At 42.0% G+C, this 17,172-nt stretch overlaps 2 protein-coding genes across 11 annotated transcripts in view; both read right to left on the bottom strand.

The window, feature by feature from the left end:
* Window positions 1-17,172, bottom strand: part of LOC143522959 (uncharacterized) — a 56,871-nt gene that overhangs the window by 19,051 nt on the left and 20,648 nt on the right. For all 10 annotated transcript variants that reach the window (XM_077016987.1, XM_077017066.1, XM_077017057.1 and 7 more), the window contains 2 exons: window positions 16,024-16,479; window positions 15,004-15,441 (listed from right to left, as the gene is read on the bottom strand). In XM_077016987.1, coding sequence (XP_076873102.1) covers window positions 15,004-15,441; window positions 16,024-16,479 — 894 coding nt within the window. The remainder of the gene's footprint in view (window positions 1-15,003; window positions 15,442-16,023; window positions 16,480-17,172) is intronic.
* LOC143526017 (general transcription factor II-I repeat domain-containing protein 2-like) lies at window positions 983-2,630 on the bottom strand. The gene is made up of 2 exons (XM_077020573.1): window positions 1,173-2,630; window positions 983-1,030 (listed from the first exon to the last, which is right to left on the bottom strand). The coding sequence occupies exons 1-2, from the start codon at window positions 2,574-2,576 to the stop codon at window positions 983-985; spliced, it is 1,452 nt and encodes a 483-aa protein (XP_076876688.1). The 5' UTR covers window positions 2,577-2,630.

Here is a 17,172-nt window from a genome sequence, read left to right as displayed (position 1 = left end):
GACTAACACCAACATGTGCTAACTCCACACCTTTCTCCATGCCTGATGTACTTCCTCTCCTCCATCAAAGGCATTTAACCCTGCATGTGACCTTGTTTTCTTCGTATAAAGCAGGGGTGTCAAACTCATTTCGCATCGTGGGCCACATACGGCCTAGGGAGATGTCAAGTGGGCCGGACCATTAAAATTATACCATACTCTGCTATAAATAACCAAAATATCATGTCTTTCCTTTGTTTTGGTGTAAAGAAGCACAAGAACATTAGGAAAATATTGAAATTTAATGAACTATCCTTTTACAAAACATTTGCAACTGATCAAAAGCAACTGATCCCACTGATTGTACAAAGGCACAAAACTTTAATTGGTACTGAAAAATATAGTAATGCACTTTAAGATTAAATGAGACTTTTAAAGAAAGGAATTTTTAAACCACTTACACATACGCATATAAAATCTAAATGTAATCCCTGCGTACACCTTACAAACTAAGGAGAGTGATTTTAAATGTGTAATGAAGAAAGTGTTCGCCTGTCCTGTAAATCTGTAAACTTCATACATGAAACATACAATACATACTGAAAATGTATGGAGTTGTATGAACAGTAGAATTCCATCACACAACTTTTGTTTTGAAGCTGCTGACTAACATTAAAGTGCACATTTTTTAAATCACCACAGTAAGGATTCATCTTCACAGAGCTGTATTCTTTCAATGCAAACAGTATCTAAGGCAGCATTTTAAAGGTGTTAGTCTAGTCTGGACTTGTATTTGTTCCTGAAACTTGGCATCTTTTGGCCTGTACAAGTGCATCAACACCAGGTGTCATGTCCTGACTAGCTGTCACTTTCAGAATGTCATTTAAGTGCTTGTTTGTGAGCCTTGAACGCATTTTTGTTTTATTGATATTCATCACTGAGAAAATTTGTTCACAAAGGTAGGTTGTCCCAAACATGCACAAAATTTTAGCAGCCAGGGCTGTTAATTTGGGGTACCCTGGTAGTAGATACTGATAAAATCTGTCCAGACCTACAGAGGCAAATTTGCCCTTCAAATCTGCATCACACTGCAAATCAATTATCTCTAGCTGAATTTCGACCGGCAGATCAGAAGCTTTAACTGTGAAAGGTGAGCGAAAAACTGAAAATTCTGTCTCAAGTTCACCAAATACCTGAAAACGTTTCTCAAACTCCCGCAGTAGTCCTGCAATTTTGTCTTTGTACCGTTTCATGTCCGCATCAGGTCTGGTCACACACACATCTCTCAGGCAGGGGAAATGAGTAGGGTTGCCATTTGCCAGTTGCATCTCCCACAAAGTCAGCTTCAACTTAAATGCATGTATGTTGTCAGAAAACTGTGTGACAACTTTTTTGCGGCCTTGCAACATTTTGTTCAGATTGTTCAAGTGTTCAGTAATATCAACCAAGAATGCAAGGTCCCGTAGCCATTCCTGAGATTGTAATTCCAACACCGGTTTTCCTTTTTTCTCCATGAACTGTCCGATTTCCTCTCGTAGATCAAAGAAATGCCTCAGCACAGCGCCTCGGCTTAACCATCTCACTTCAGTGTGGTATGGCAGGCTGTGGGTAATGTTGCTGTCGCTGAGAAGTTTGTCAAACTGACGATGGTTCAGACCTCTGGACCGGATGAAATTTACAGTGCGAACAACCACCTCCATGACGTGGTCCATTTTCAGCGACTTGCAACACAATGCCTCCTGGTGCAAAATACAGTGAAATGTCCAGAAACGATCTCCTCCATTAAGGGCTTGTACTTTGTCTTTGAACTTTGTCGCGACACCTGCTTTCTTTCCGACCATGGATGGCGCGCCGTCTGTAGCCAGGCTGACAGCGCGGGACCAGTCCACTCCAACTCTGTCCAATGCAGCAACGACAGAGCCGAAAATGTCCTCGGCTGTTGTGGTGTCCATCATTGGCACCAACTCAAGAAACTCTTCAGTAACAGTCAATGTCTCATCAACTCCTCGAATAAATATGGCCAGTTGGGCCACGTCTGTGATGTCAGTGCTCTCGTCAATTGCCACGGAAAATGCAATAAATGACTTGGCTCTCTGTTTCAATTGACTGTCTAAATCTGCCGATAGTTCCGAAATCCTCTCTGCTATAGTATTCCTCGTCAGGCTAATATTGCCAAAAGCTTGTCGCTTCTCGGGACATACAAGTTCAGCCGCCTTCATCATGCATCGTTTAACAAAGTCACCGTCGGAATACGGCTTCGATGCTAATGCTATTTCGCTAGCAATTAGGTAGCTGGCTTTTACCGCTGCTTCACTGACTTCTCGGCTCTTGATGAAAGTTGACTGCTGTTTCCTCAGACCCGCCAGCAATTCGTTAATCTTATCTCTTCTCAGTTGTCCTTGCAAGCCGTCATATTTTTCGCTATGATGAGTCTCGTAGTGGCGTCGAATATTATATTCCTTCAATACCGAAACTTGTTGCAAACACACCAAGCACGAAGGTTTTCCGTGCATCTCTGTAAATAAATAGGACGTGGTCCATTTTTCTTTGAAAATTCTACACTCCTTATCTACTTTTCTCCGTTTGGATAACGACATTTTGGCTAATGAGGGTGTAGCGGAGAGGTAGAGACCAATTAACAACGTCGTAACAAGCAGCAGATGGCGCATTGATACCGTCTGCTGTTTTCAGTCTGTCTCAGTGATGCGGCTTGTCTTCTACTCTGATGGAAAGAGTGACGGATAATCCATGAATTGCAGCGAATTAAAAATATTAATTCCATGTCTTTTATGCATTTTTTCCACTTTCAAATTATCCTGCGGGCCTGATCGAACCTCCTTGGGGGCCGGTTCCGGCCCGCGGGCCGTATGTTTGACACCCCTGGTATAAAGCCAAGAGAAATCTAAGCCATGCATTATTCTTTCATTGTTTTTTTTCTTGATTTGGTTAACCTTAGTTACTGTTCAAGAACTGCCCAGTAGTGAACGTGTTGCCCAGATGTGTGTCTACAGCATCTCCCAGCCATCTCATGGATCATGCTATGAGCGGGATGGACAACTGACTCATGGAATTGATCACCTCCCAGTGGATGCTACAAGGAACATGGACTGCATGGATAACCTTTTGTGCTCTTCAGGACTGTGACGTCAGCCCCAGTCTGAAGACCAAGGGGGGAATGTAGGTACCTTGCTAAACCAGCAGGTGGCAGTACCACTGGCAACACATGGAACAAGCTTGCTTTGACGGAAGTAAGGGTGTGTCTACAGTTCAGGTGTTTAAATACCCTGAACAGCCATTCATCTCTCTCTCTCTGGTTTGACTGACACCGAGGTTAGACCTATTAAAGAGAGGCTCCGTCATTTCTCTCTCTCTGGTTTGACTGACACCGAGGTTAGACCTATTAAAGAGAGGCTCCGTCATTTCTCTCTCTCTGGTTTGACCGACACATAGGTTAGACCTATTAAAGAGAGGCTCCGTAATATCTCTCTCTGGTTTGACTGACACCGAGGTTAGACCTATTAAAGAGAGGCTCCGCCATTTCTCTCTCTCCGGTTTTTCTTTGAGAACATGCGAACTTTGCAACGACTAACAGCAAACAGCTGAAAGTCGTACTATTTAATTAACGAGCCCGAGTTACGGTGTAATCTAACCAGCAACCGATCAACGTTACCGCGACAACAGATTCACCGAACTACTTCAATCAAGCTTGCTAACACGGCCACACGGACTGAAACAAAGGCGATCAATTCCCTGTAGTTAAACCGTGAACGAGACTCTCATTCCTGGACCTCATATCCAGAAGGACGATTCCCAGCACACCTGGACGACATCGCTTTATCAACGAGGAGCCTGCGGTGGAAATTCCCTCCTAATTCCAGGAGAATTCAGGGAGGACGAGGAAACCACCCAAAACCCTCGACACGTGAGACTCTTACCGCTGGGCATAGTTTATAGAAGGGCAAAGTTACTTGAACTGCAGAGTTAACCAAGTTTTCTGTTAATACATTCTGAATGTGTTTAACTTTTATTTCATAATCTTCATCGAGATTTGTACATACAAAGTTATCTTTGCTGTGCATGCCACCATCTTTTATTTATCTTATTAATGGACAACTTGTAGTCTTCCCCATTCTCAGACACACCACATTAATTTTTAGTTATTTAGCCAGCGCTATTACCCTTTGTTCTGACCACGTTGGAATAAACCAGCTGAGCTCATTAACACAGTCGCGCTGCTCTACTGTTTAAAGTCGGCGCCATTTTAGTTGCTTTGTTCTCTATAGGAGAACTGAGATTACAACTCCGCCTCCTCACACGCACAAGCGCGTGCACACATTACACTCCTCCCCTTTTTACACACACACACTAAATATCCAGTCTTCACTGTAAATATACTGATCCTTGTTGATGCGGTTTGTTTTAGAATAGTTGGTTTTAAATAAATGTATCATTTATTTTCACCAAATTGTCTGTGTTGATGTCATTCAAAAGTAGTTGTTGCCAAAACCTCCAAAGAATTCATAGTTAAATCCTTCAGATACCAAACCATTAATTACCCTTAGTTGATAACTAAATGTTATGGTTCTGGTATAATTAGAATATGAGACTGATTCTAAATTAATGAGACTGATTAATAATTAAGGTAAAACAAATTATATCTACTTTAAAGGATTAGTAGGTGAAACCCCTACATCCATGTGCCCTTTAATCCCACTGTAACGGCTGTGGGAATTATAAGTGTAATGAGAGATCATCATGATGTTGATTATAAGCTTAACTAACTATGCATTAATAAAGTAAAAGTGTTAATTGTAATGTTCTGCAGAAAACTAGATTGTGAAGTGAATGGAAGAGTACAAGAAAATAGTCCTAGAAAATTAGACAGGACATGGTGTGACTCTGGCAGAGCCCACACTCTCTTTCTGATAAGGTAGCAGGTGTGAGTAACAAGGGTGGGGGCTACTCTCACGGAGACAAAATACTCTGTGTGAACTAAGTTTTGGTTCAAGTATGTGGGGTTGGCAAACTTTCTGGTCAAGGTTCAAACAAAAAAGCAAATCAAGACATTTACACATCTAACCTGGATTATCTGCTGATCACACATAGAGAGACACGAACTCTCAGCAAAGAACATGACCAATCTCATTAATGTACAAAACAACAATTCTATAGTTACATGTGACTCCTGTGTTTCTTTTAAAAACATCTCACTCACCTGAGCTGGGAAGGAAACAGTGAAGGAAACTCCTCACTTCACTCTCTTCATCTGACCAGCCCCACAACTTTACTGGAGTAGCTTCAAGTCCAGCAACAACAGAAGAGCAAAGAGCACCGTGGACACGGCCAACGAGATAAATGTTCTTTAACAGATCTGACACTGCAGACTCTGTCCTCCCCCGTCAAGACTACTGATAGACCACTCACCCCCTCACTACTGATAGACCACTCACCCCCCACTACTGATAGACCACTCACCCCCCCCACTACTGATAGACCACTCACCCCCCCACTACTGATAGACCACTCACCCCCACTACTGATAGACCACACACCCCCATCTCTACTGATAGACCACTCACCCACCACTACTGAAAGACCACTCACTACTGATAGACCACTCACCCCCTCACTACTGATAGACCACTCACCCCCTCTCACTCTTGATAGCCCATTCCACTCACCCCCCTCCTGATAGACCACTCCACTCACCCACCTCTCGCTACTGATAGCCCACTCTACTCAGACCCCTCCCCCCGATATCCTGCCCCCCTCCTGTGACAGCCCACCTCTCACCTCCACCCCTCCCCCACCCGTCACGTCTACAGTGAGACTCACTGCTGACCAGGTAAGAAGACTAAAGAGACTCCACACAGACACAACTGCAGGTCCTGATGGGTCCCCTCCAGGGTGCTTAAAGCCTGTGCTACCCAGTGTTGTGGAGTACTGCACCATGTCTTCAACATGAACCTGAGTCTCCAGAGGGTCCCCGTGATGTGGAAGACGTCCTACATTATTCCTGTTCTGAAGACGCCGTGACCCAGTGACCTTAAGGACTACAGTACAGTGGCACTGATGTCCACGTCATGAAGACCATGGACAGGGTCATCCTGGATCAGCACTGTTGGGGTCATGTCTTTTGACTTCTCCAGTGCATTTCACAGTATCTGACCTACTCTTCTGGGTGACAAGATGACAGTGATACAGGTTGATGCTCCCCTTATGCTCTCGAACGTAAGTTCACACATGTGACGGAGTGTTTTTCAATAGCCCTGAAATTAATGCTCCGGTTTAAAATGAATTCTCCCGTCAAAATTAAAAAATATTTAAAATAATTTATTCTGGGTCCGGATGGGATGGTATTTGGGTCCGTATCCAGTTAATCAGGAATGAGATTGGGTCCGGACACGACTGCATTCGGGTCCGGATCCGGACCGCGGTCCGCCTGTTGGTGACCTCTGCTCTATGTTCAGGATCTTCTGTGAGTCTGTGGTGGTGAGTTCTATCCTCTATGTTCAGGATCTTCTATGAGTCTGTGGTGGTGAGTTCTATCCTCTATGTTCAGGATCTTCTATGAGTCTGTGGTGGTGAGTTCTGTCCTCTATGTTCAGGATCTTCTATGAGTCTGTGGTGGTGAGGTCTATCCTCTATGTTCAGGATCTTCTATGAGTCTGAGTTGGTGAGTTCTATCCTCTATGTTCAGGATCTTCTATGAGTTTGTGGTGGTGAGTTCTATCTTCTATCTTGTTGTATGCTGGGGCAGCAGGCTGAGGGTGACAGATGTCAACAGATACAACAAACTGATCCACAAGGCCGGTGACGTTGTGGGTGTGGAGCTGGACTCACTAAAAGTGCTGTCTAACCCGCAGGACATTATGGAGAATATCTACCACCCAATTTACAACACACTGGTGGTGAGACACCATGAGTCCACACCATCGACACAGCAGATAAACTAATGACACTTTATTAATATAACTAATAGGGATGCAAATGATTAATCGACTTTCGATTAATTGTCGATCAAGAGGTTACTCGATCAAAATGTATTAATCACGATTAATCGTTAGAGAGCGCTCCTGTGGTAACTTGGACAGAGCGTAAGAACGAGAGGTGAACACGTGTTGCGAAAGACCAGCGTGGAAAACAAAATGAAGCGGGCGAAAAGACGTGCAGTGTCTAAACAAAGCTAGATACTGCTACTGCTGTAACCCTTACAACAGATTGTTGGACGGCTCTAACATAGGGTGACCAAACGTCCGTATTTCCCGGGACATGTCCGTATTTCACGTCCGGCGTCCCGGGTTTTTTTTCTAAAATGAGGAAATGTCCTGGTTTTTATATTACCTTCATCGGGCATGGAATCCCCGAGCTCAACAACTTACGTTCTCCCCCCCCCCTCCCCTCAACAACTTACACACAAAGTGTCCTGGTTTTCCCAAATAAAAATATGGTCACCCTATCTAGCAACAGAAAGTTACATTACCGTGACGTGCCACTACACTGACGAGAACTGGCAGCTAAAATCTGCAGTGCTGATTACGACGAACATGTTGGACACACCGCTGACAATTTAGCTGACAAGCTCAATGATGTTGTGGAGACTTGGGCACTCTCCGGTCGCGTTACAGCGTGTGTTCACGACAACGCTAGAAACATTGTCCAAGCATAGGCTCAATAATATTCTGTTTGGCTCTTTATTTAATTTCTTCTTTTAAAAAAATTAATGTCTAATGTTTCAAATGGAGCCAGTCCTTAATTTATTCCTTTTTTTAAATGAAAAGAATGTATTTTGTTATACCATAAAAATTTCCTAATGCATAATTACTTGAGCAATATATCATATAATACAATATAATTATCATAATATAATATATACTTTTTGAACAAAGTGTTTTAACTATTTAGCTGATATTTTTAAAGGCCCTATTGAAACACTGAAATTCACCGCTTATCGATTAATCGAAAGTCGATCGATAAGATCAATCAACTAATGATTAATGAATTAATCGATAATTTGCATCCCTAATAACTAATAATACACACACAAGTTCTGTCTCTCACCCTCGACACTCCACAGTGTCACATACGTTTTGAAGTCAAATTAAAAAGTGAATATTGTGTGCTACTCATTATTTTAACCAATCCAGTAACGTGTTACTTCAACATTAGTTTTTATTGCAGCCCAATCACATTTGCCAGTGTTGCATGATCCCTGTCTGTGTTCATGAAGTCTCAAGAGACCTCACACATGGTCATCAGAAGACTTTGAGGTTTTGGGATCCTTCAGATGTTGAAGGACCTCATTTCACTTCCTGCTTTCCTCCTGTACAGACGCTTTTCTGTCAGCTCTGCTTGTCCTTTCATTTATTTGAGTTATTTTTACAAGTTAAAAGGATCCATTACTCGTTACTTCACTTGGTAAGCTTTTTTACATTCATCTATAAAGGATTATTTAGCATTTTTTACATTCCGACAGTCCCACACTGCGAGTGAACTGTTTTTTGCGCCTCATCCTTGTGAGTGGTTTTTGTGCACTGTTTTATCAGCAGCTGATATTGTTTTCAGCTGTGAAATACCTGCCAGAACTTATTGGGTGTTATTTTTGCACTTTGGATTTTTAACTTGGATATTTGAGCCTTGTGCCCGGTGCTTTTGCGATTATGGCTCATGCTTCCACATCATCTATTTGCTCTGAGTGTATCAAACTGTCTCAGAGGGTTGCAGAACTTCAGGAAAGAATCCATACCTTACATTCTATAAGGGAGGAGGAAGAATATCTGGACTCGATTCTTGCCACACAAACCGCTGACAAAACCGTCCCTGTGACTGGCAAAGAAAGAGACGTTTCTCTCCATTGTCGCTGGGATGTACTGGGGGCAAAGCCTAAGCTCATCTTGGCCTCAACTCCTAATCCTGTTAACAATAACAATGATAAGGGCTGGACTCTTGTTCGGGGGAAGGAATGTAGCAGAAACCAGCACAGCAGCGGCGGCAAGCAGCAATCTTCAGAACAGAACATTCTTCTCGATAACAGATATGAAGCTCTTGCCTCAACTGAAGTAGCAGAAACTGAGCAGTCTCATCACAACATACTGCCTCCCTCTCCAGGACATCAAGGACATCAAACGCACCCCAATCAGCATCAGAGATCCGACTCCAGTCTGGCTGCTAAGCTTGCAAATAACTCTGGCCATTCGCAGACCAACCACCAGGCTGCCAACTGTGTTAGCCAGCAGCATGCTAACAAGCATGCTAAGAGGGTTAGCCATCGGGGTGGTAACCATGTTGGCCATCGGGGTGGTAACCATGTTGGCCATCGGGGTGGTAACCATGCTGGCCATCGGGGTGGTAACCATGCTGGCCATCGGGGTGGTAACCATGCTGGCCATCGGGGTGGTAACCATGTTAGCCGCCGAGGCATTAACGGTGAAAGAAGACGAGGAACACCGCCACAGCCCAAAACGCTGCTAATCGGGGACTCAGTCATCAGAGATGTATGGAGCAACAGTATTAAGGCCTTTTGCTTTCCTCGTGTTACTGTCTGTGAAGTGATACCCATGATTCCACACATATTGCATGACCATCCAGCTACGGAAAGACTGATTGTACATGTCGGCTCTAGCGATGTTTACAAACAACAGTCTGAGATACTGAAACAGGATTTTAACCATCTGCTCGACATTCTGAAGTTTTCCCGGTGTGAAGTGTTCATTTCTGGACCGATACCAACTGCACGTCGAGGCATTGGTCACTTTACCAGACTGCTGGCTCTAAACAGCTGGCTCACTACAGCCTGTGCACATCGGAAGGTAAACTTCATTGACAATTTCAATATTTTTTGGAGGCGTCCTGAGCTTTTTAAACCTGATCAGCTTCACCCTAACAGGGCTGGGACTCAAATGCTTGTGGATAATCTAATGTATGGAATCACTCACATGCGGAATCTGCACCCAACCGCCAGCAGTAACGTCAGTAATGTCAGTCAAGGAGCCAGGAGCCCACCATCTCCTGTCAGAGAATCTGTCCACAGTGTCAGAGGTAAACTCCAGGAGATTGAAGAGGTTCTGCAACACTACAGTCTGCTGTCTTGCAGGAACTCACCCACTTCTCCTGCACACTCAGTGAATTCTCAGGTCTGACACACTGGAACCCATGCTCCTAGTCAATGCTACATTCCAGTTATTTTAAATAGCCGGTGGCATGGCTCTCAGAATCGAAATAAAAATGTAATCAGAAGAAAACATAAGGGTACAAAACATTGTAACAAACAAAATTTGATCCCAGTGAAATGCACAAGTGATGTAAGCGATGCTGATCAAACACATCAAGTCTTCAAAGTCTCCTTACTAAACGTCCGCTCACTCACAAACAAGTCTTTTATAATAGCTAAATTAATTGAAGATTACTGTCTGGACTTTCTTTTTCTTACAGAGACTTGGCTTGATAGCAATGGAGCAATAGTGCTAAATGAAGCTTCACCTCCCGACTTTAACTATTTTAATGTCTCCAGGGTAAATAAGAGAGGTGGTGGTGTTGCATGTTTTTACCATAAAGCATTCCGATGTAAGCAGATCTCATTAGGGGAACATCCTACGTTTGAATATCTGGCAGTACAACTCAACAGTACTTATTCAGTTCTTTTGATTGTTATCTATCATCCTCCCAGACAACATGCAGATTTTCTTGAAGATTTTGAAGAAATGCTTTCAAGGATTTTAATTGATTTTGATTATGTTTTAATTGCTGGGGATTTTAATATTCACATGGATATATCCACAAATCCAATCACTTCAGAATTCATGAGGATGCTTAACTCTTTTGATCTCATACAGCATGTATCACGCCCAACTCATAAGCATGGCCACATTTTAGATTTGGTCATTTCTAAACGTATAGAGGTTAATAATACTGAAATTACTGATGTTGCAATCTCTGACCATTTTGGTGTATTTTTCAACATGTCATTATCTACTAGAACACTCAGTGAAAAGCGCACAATAACCAAGCGTTATCTCAGTGCTGGCAGTGCCGTGGCCTTCACAGACATGATACAGTCCCTCCCTCCCCTCTCAGAAAATGGGAATGAGCTAGTTGAAACATTCACACACACAGTTAGGAACTGTATTGATGCTGTGGCACCAAAGGTAACTAAAATAATCTCTGGTAAAATTAAGATGCCCTGGAGAAACACTCCATCTATTGTAAAATTTAGGCAAGATTGTAGGCAGGCTGAGAGACGTTGGCGAAAATCAAAATTGCAAGTACATTTTGATATTTATAAAACAACATTGCAGAATTACAACAGTGAAGTGAAATCAACAAGGAAAAACTATTTCTCTACCTTAATCAATTCATCCAATAATAACTCAGCTGTCTTGTTCAGAAGCATAGATCAGCTAGTAAACCCCACCTCCTGTGGCTTCCCTGAGACTGTTTCAGTTGAAAAATGTGAGGAGTTTGCTATATTTTTTAGTGACAAGATTACTAGTATAAGGCAGAACATAGCAACAAGCACTAATAGACCATCAACCCTTATATCAGTTACTCAGCCTAACTTTAATATGTCTTATTTCCAAGAAGTTGACATGGTAACACTACTTGATGTGATTTCATCACTAAAATCCTCTACTTGTGAACTGGACCCTTTACCAACAAGCTTTTTCAAGCAGGTTCTGAGCTCATTAGCAAATGAAGTTCTAACGATTGTTAATCAGTCTCTGCAATTGGGTGAATTCCCTAAAATTTTTAAAACTGCAATGGTTAAACCACTATTAAAGAACAGAAATCTTGATCCCACAATTCTTAATAATTATCGACCTATATCTAACCTTTCCTTTCTTAGCAAAATCATTGAAAAAGTAGTGTCAATCCAGTTGAATGACTATGTCAAAGTAAATCAAATAAATGACACTTTTCAATCTGGTTTCAGACCTCTCCACAGCACTGAAACAGCCCTAGTTAAGGTAGTAAATGACTTGAGATTGAATAAGGATGCAGGCAAACTCTCAGTCCTTTTTCTGCTAGATTTAAGCGCCACTTTTGACCCCGTTGATCATGAAATACTTCTTGATCGACTACAGAGCTGGGTAGGCCTTAGTGGCTTAGTCTTAGACTGGTTTAGATCGTACCTAACTGGGCGTGATTACTATGTAGCATTAGGTACCTCTTCCTCCACACGTCAAAAAATAACTTGTGGCGTCCCCCAAGGATCAATTCTTGGGCCGTTACTATTCAACCTATATATGCTTCCATTACCACACATCATTAATGAACATGGTATTAGTTATCATCAATATGCAGATGACACTCAACTTTATATTTCGCTAGAACCTAAAGCCCTAAAATCAATTTGCTCACTGTTTGACTGCATAGATGATATACAGACATGGATGTCTGACAATTTTCTGCAGTTAAATAAACAGAAGACAGAGGTTCTTGTTCTTGGCAGTGATTCACAAAGGAATGATGTCCAGACTTATTTAAATCAAATGAATCTGAAAGCCAGACAATGTGTTAAGAACCTGGGCGTCACCTTTGATAATGAGCTCAGCTTCAAATCACACATCATGACTACATGCAAGACAGCTTACTTTCATCTTCGAAACATCGCTAAGGTCCGAGATATGCTCTCTCCTGCTGACAGTGAAAAACTTGTCCATGCATTTATCACATCAAGGCTAGATTATTGTAACGCTGTTCTATCTGCTCTTCCAAAGAGCTCTATTTCGCACCTACAGCGAGTTCAGAACGCGGCTGCAAGGGTTCTGACCCGCAGGAGAAAGAGAGATCATATTACACCTGCACTCCACTCACTGCACTGGTTACCTGTCAGCTTTAGAATAGATTTTAAGGTTCTAGTCATGGTTTTTAAATGTCTTCATGGTCTTGCCCCTCTTTACCTAAGTGAAATGATGGTTAGATATGTTCCAGTCAGGTCTCTCAGGTCTTCAAACAGTAATCTACTGGTGATTCCTAAAAGCCGATTAAAGATTGGCGAGGGTGCTTCTAGCCACTATGGCCCAAAGCTCTGGAATTCTCTTCCTGAAGAGCTCAGAGGCATTTCATCCCTGCATAGTTTTAAGAGCAGTTTCAAAACATTCCTGTTTAGATCCGCTTTTAGTTAAGAAACTCTATCTTAATAGTTTTATCTTATTTACTTTACTTTTTATTATCTTACTTACTTCACTTTTTACTTTTTATGTTATTTTAATATTTTTATCTTTAATTTCTTTTAACATTTTCTTCTGTCTTTTTGTCTTTGTCTTATCTCCTTTTAATGTTTCTTTTATTTATACTGTAAAGCACTTTGAGTTACATGTATGTATGAAAGGTGCTATACAAATAAAGATTATTATTATTATTATTATTATTCCTGCTTATTTCCAGCCACTTCATTGGCTTTACATTTATATTACTTTATTACTTTATTTATATTACATAAGAATGTGTAAACGTGATCATTGCTCAAACCCATACCAACCGCAAATCAAGTTAAAGCATTAGGGACCGACACTTACGCCATTAGTGACCGACATTTATGCCATTAGGGACCGACACTTACAGCATAAATGACCTACAGTTACGGCATTAGGGACCTACACTTACGGCATTAGGGCTCTACAGTTAAAACTAGAGACAAACTCACTCAAATTCTAGGCACCTAAAAATAGAATGGTAAGGATGTTTCATTTATATATCATATCATCACATGACAACATGGATATTAACTCAGTTATGGTTAACATGACTTAAAACTATTAAATCCCAATGTTTAAAATTATCTAGTTAATGCATGTTTAGATATTGCAGATATTCAGTAATTTATCTTTTTGGTTTGTATGTTTTTCTTTGTGTGAGTTTGGAGTAGTGCAGATTGAACAAAACCTCCAACTCTGCTAGTCTAGTTAGTCGTCTCATCTGTCTCTTGTCTCCTAACACCTGTTACATGTTACTGTTTGTGTATTTAAGTGTTTATGCTTTTCATCATTATGTTTGTCAGTCGTTGTCCTGACTTATCTGTGTGCACTTTGTTGTTCATTAGTGCTCTAGCGATATTATTACATTAAAATAAAAGCATGTGAGTCTTTCACACTGACTAATCTCAGCGTCCAGTCGTCAGTTACACACACTTTACAGACATGAGCAGTGTCACTGTAACGGTGCTCGCACTGCTGAGCGAGAGGACGGACACAAATGCTGAGAAGAGTGAGATTTATTAAAGGACATACCATAATCAGAGTCGTAGTGGCAGACAGGGGTCATAACAGGAGAGCCATCAAGGTTAGACAGGTACACGGGCATTACGAAACAGAAAGTAACAAACTAAGGCCGGGTAACACAGAACCGAGAAACAACCAAACAGTCAAACAGTCAAATTACCAGACGAAGGACAAGGGAGACTCAGGGGGTTATATACATGGGACAGAAACAAGGAACAGGTGTGAATGATAATACAGGGGCGTGGTAACAAACGAGGAATCACGGAGACAAACGAGCAGGGCGGGATGAACAGGTACGGAACACAGACACGAGGGAGTTCGGAGTGACCGCTAAGGGAGGGGGGCACGGTCATACGTGACAGTCACGATACGGCAGGCCCCTTACTGGTCGCCCCCATATACAGCGGCAGTTGTGTTGTTGTTGCGTTGTGTTCGTCCCTCAGGTGGGCGGGGCCTATGATCCGCCTCACCTAACGGTCGTTTGTTTGTCTGTATATGTCGGCTCTTTGTACCAGTTGACTGCTGGTCATTGTATCCTTTATTTGGATCTTGTCACAAGTTTTTGGTTTGCGCACTTTATTTATTAAAACCTCCCTTTTCCCTGAGACTTGGCGTGATCGCTTCCATTTTATTTCGTACTCCCTGCCCGTCACAAGCAGAGCTCACATTCATAACAAATTAGAAGGCAACATTTCATTCACACGTCTGTTCCACAACAATCACTAATTTATAGTGAGAGAACAACTCACAAAAACCACCAGAGAACATCAAACACAACCCTGTAGGGAAAAGACTTCTCACTCACCTGAGCTGGGAGATGTAGGGCAGACACTGAAGGAAACTCCTCACTTCACTCTCTTCATCTGACCAGCCTCTCAGCTCTACTGGTTTCTTCACTGTTTGGAGTTTCAGCACGTCTAGGAAGAGGGAGGTCTTTCTCTCTGAGAGGTCTATGTACCAGACTGCAGGAGCTGACTGGTAAACTGGCTGTAATGCTGGAAAGAAACTCCTGCCTGTTTGAGTCTCATAGTCCTTCACATGTGAGTACAGATCCAGCAGGAAATCACACTGATAATTAGTCCTATCTACAGGGAAGGTTGTGTAGCTGCACACAGATATCAGCAGCTTAGTGAAACTCTCTCCTGTAGCTGCATCACACTCTGCTGCTGTAACAGTCAGCTTCAGCAGAAACTCCACTGCAGATCTTCTCTGTACTTTAATATGAAGAACATAATACCCAAACCTGTTGGAATAGAGAGTTCACAGACAACACAGAATTGGTAGATACAATTAGTAGAAATCAGTAGACATAACAGATTAATTTGTACAGTTTGCTGTAAACAGACCATCTGTTCTTTATCATAATTAAACCTGTTTGAATAGAGAGTCTCACAAAATAAAATAAACAGAAATACAAAGTAATAACAGGGACACTGAAATGACAATTTGGTCAGATAGTTTATGCCTATTACAGTGTCTACACCCTCTATAACTTTTCTTTGCTTCTGTGTTGTTTTTCTCTATGTGTTTGTGGACTAGGACAGACAGAACAAAATCTCTTACAAAGTAAACACACCACATTGTCATCATGCTTTACAGGTCTGAGCACTGTTCACATTCAGAACAGATGACAAAGCAACATTTCATTCATTTACAGTCAGCAAACTCTCATCTGAATAACTTACAATAACAATTTACAGTGAGTGTAGTGTGAGGAGTCAAAGGGGTCAACCACTACACTAAACTCTACACTAAATAAAGACGACCCAACTCACAACCTTTAATGAAAAACTCAGTATAAACATTAAACCTGCTTCACACTCACCTGAGCTGGGAGATGTAGGGCAGACACTGAAGGAAACTCCTCACTTCACTCTCTTCATCTGACCAGCCTCTCAGCTCTACTGGTTTCTTCACTTTGTGGAGTTTCAGCACTTCTAGGAAGAGGGAGGTCTTTCTCTTTGAGAGGTCTATGTTCCAGACTGCAGGAGCTGACTGGTAAACTGGCTGTAATACTGGAAGGACACTCCTGCCTGTTTGAGTCTCATAGTCCTTCACACGTGAGTACAGATCCAGCAGGAAATCACAAATAACAACCTTCAAATCATAACCACGTTCTTCTTCTACAGGGAAGGTTGTGTAGCTGCACACAGATGTCAGCAGTTTAGTGAAACTCTCTCCTGTAGCTGCATCACACTCTGCTGCTGTAACAATCAGATTCAGCAGAAACTCCACTGCAGATATTCTCTGTTCTTTATTACAAAGAACACGATAGTCACACCTGTTGGAATAGAGAGTTCACAGAAAACAAAAAAATAGATACAATTAGTGCAAATCAACAGACATAATAGATTAATTTGTATAGTTTGCTGTAAACAGACCATTTCCAGTACAGTAACACCACCACTAGTCTGAACACTGGTTCATGTCTCCTCTAAAACACACAGACCTGCCTGCATGTGTTTGTGGGTAATGAGAGACGCATCATAACAGACCAAAGAAACCTTGAGTGTAACACAAGAAATTCACCACATCCATATAGAATTTCACATGATTATGACCCCAATCATATAACATGTTTCACTGTATCTCCTCTTTCACACACACTAGTAATGATGTCTCAGTGTGTGTGTGTGTGTGTGTGTGTGTGTGTGTGTGTGTGTGTGTGGACCTGTTTGTGCAGCTTGGTACACTTAACCTTTAGACCGGCTAGTCCACAGTCCTGATCTGTTTAGTGAAGCTGTGTCCTCTTCAGACTCATCTACCTCCTGCTAGCACATTGCACTCATCCCCCCCCACTACTGATAACACACTCCACTCACCCCCCACTACTGATAGACCACTCCACTCACCCCCCACTACTGATAGACCACTCCACTCAACCTCCCCCCACCTCCTTGTGAGTTCTATCCTCTATGTTCAGGATCTTCTATGAGTCTGTGGTGGTGAGTTCTATCCTCTATGTTCAGGATCT

The sequence above is a fragment of the Brachyhypopomus gauderio genome, chromosome 1, assembly GCF_052324685.1.
Source record: "Brachyhypopomus gauderio isolate BG-103 chromosome 1, BGAUD_0.2, whole genome shotgun sequence".
Taxonomy (NCBI): Eukaryota; Metazoa; Chordata; class Actinopteri; order Gymnotiformes; family Hypopomidae; genus Brachyhypopomus; species Brachyhypopomus gauderio.
The sequence above is the reverse complement of the archived record's forward strand: the minus strand, read 5'-3'. Positions and strand labels throughout refer to the sequence as shown.

Bases quoted from the DNA above. Each gene is read 5' to 3' on its own strand.
- LOC143526017 (XM_077020573.1), bottom strand. From the start codon at position 2,576: ATGTCGTTATCCAAACGGAGAAAAGTAGATAAGGAGTGTAGAATTTTC. The intron at 1,031-1,172 runs GTATTTGGTGAA...TTGCCTCTGTAG, and splicing joins AGTTTGAGAAACGTTTTCAG to GTCTGGACAGATTTTATCAG.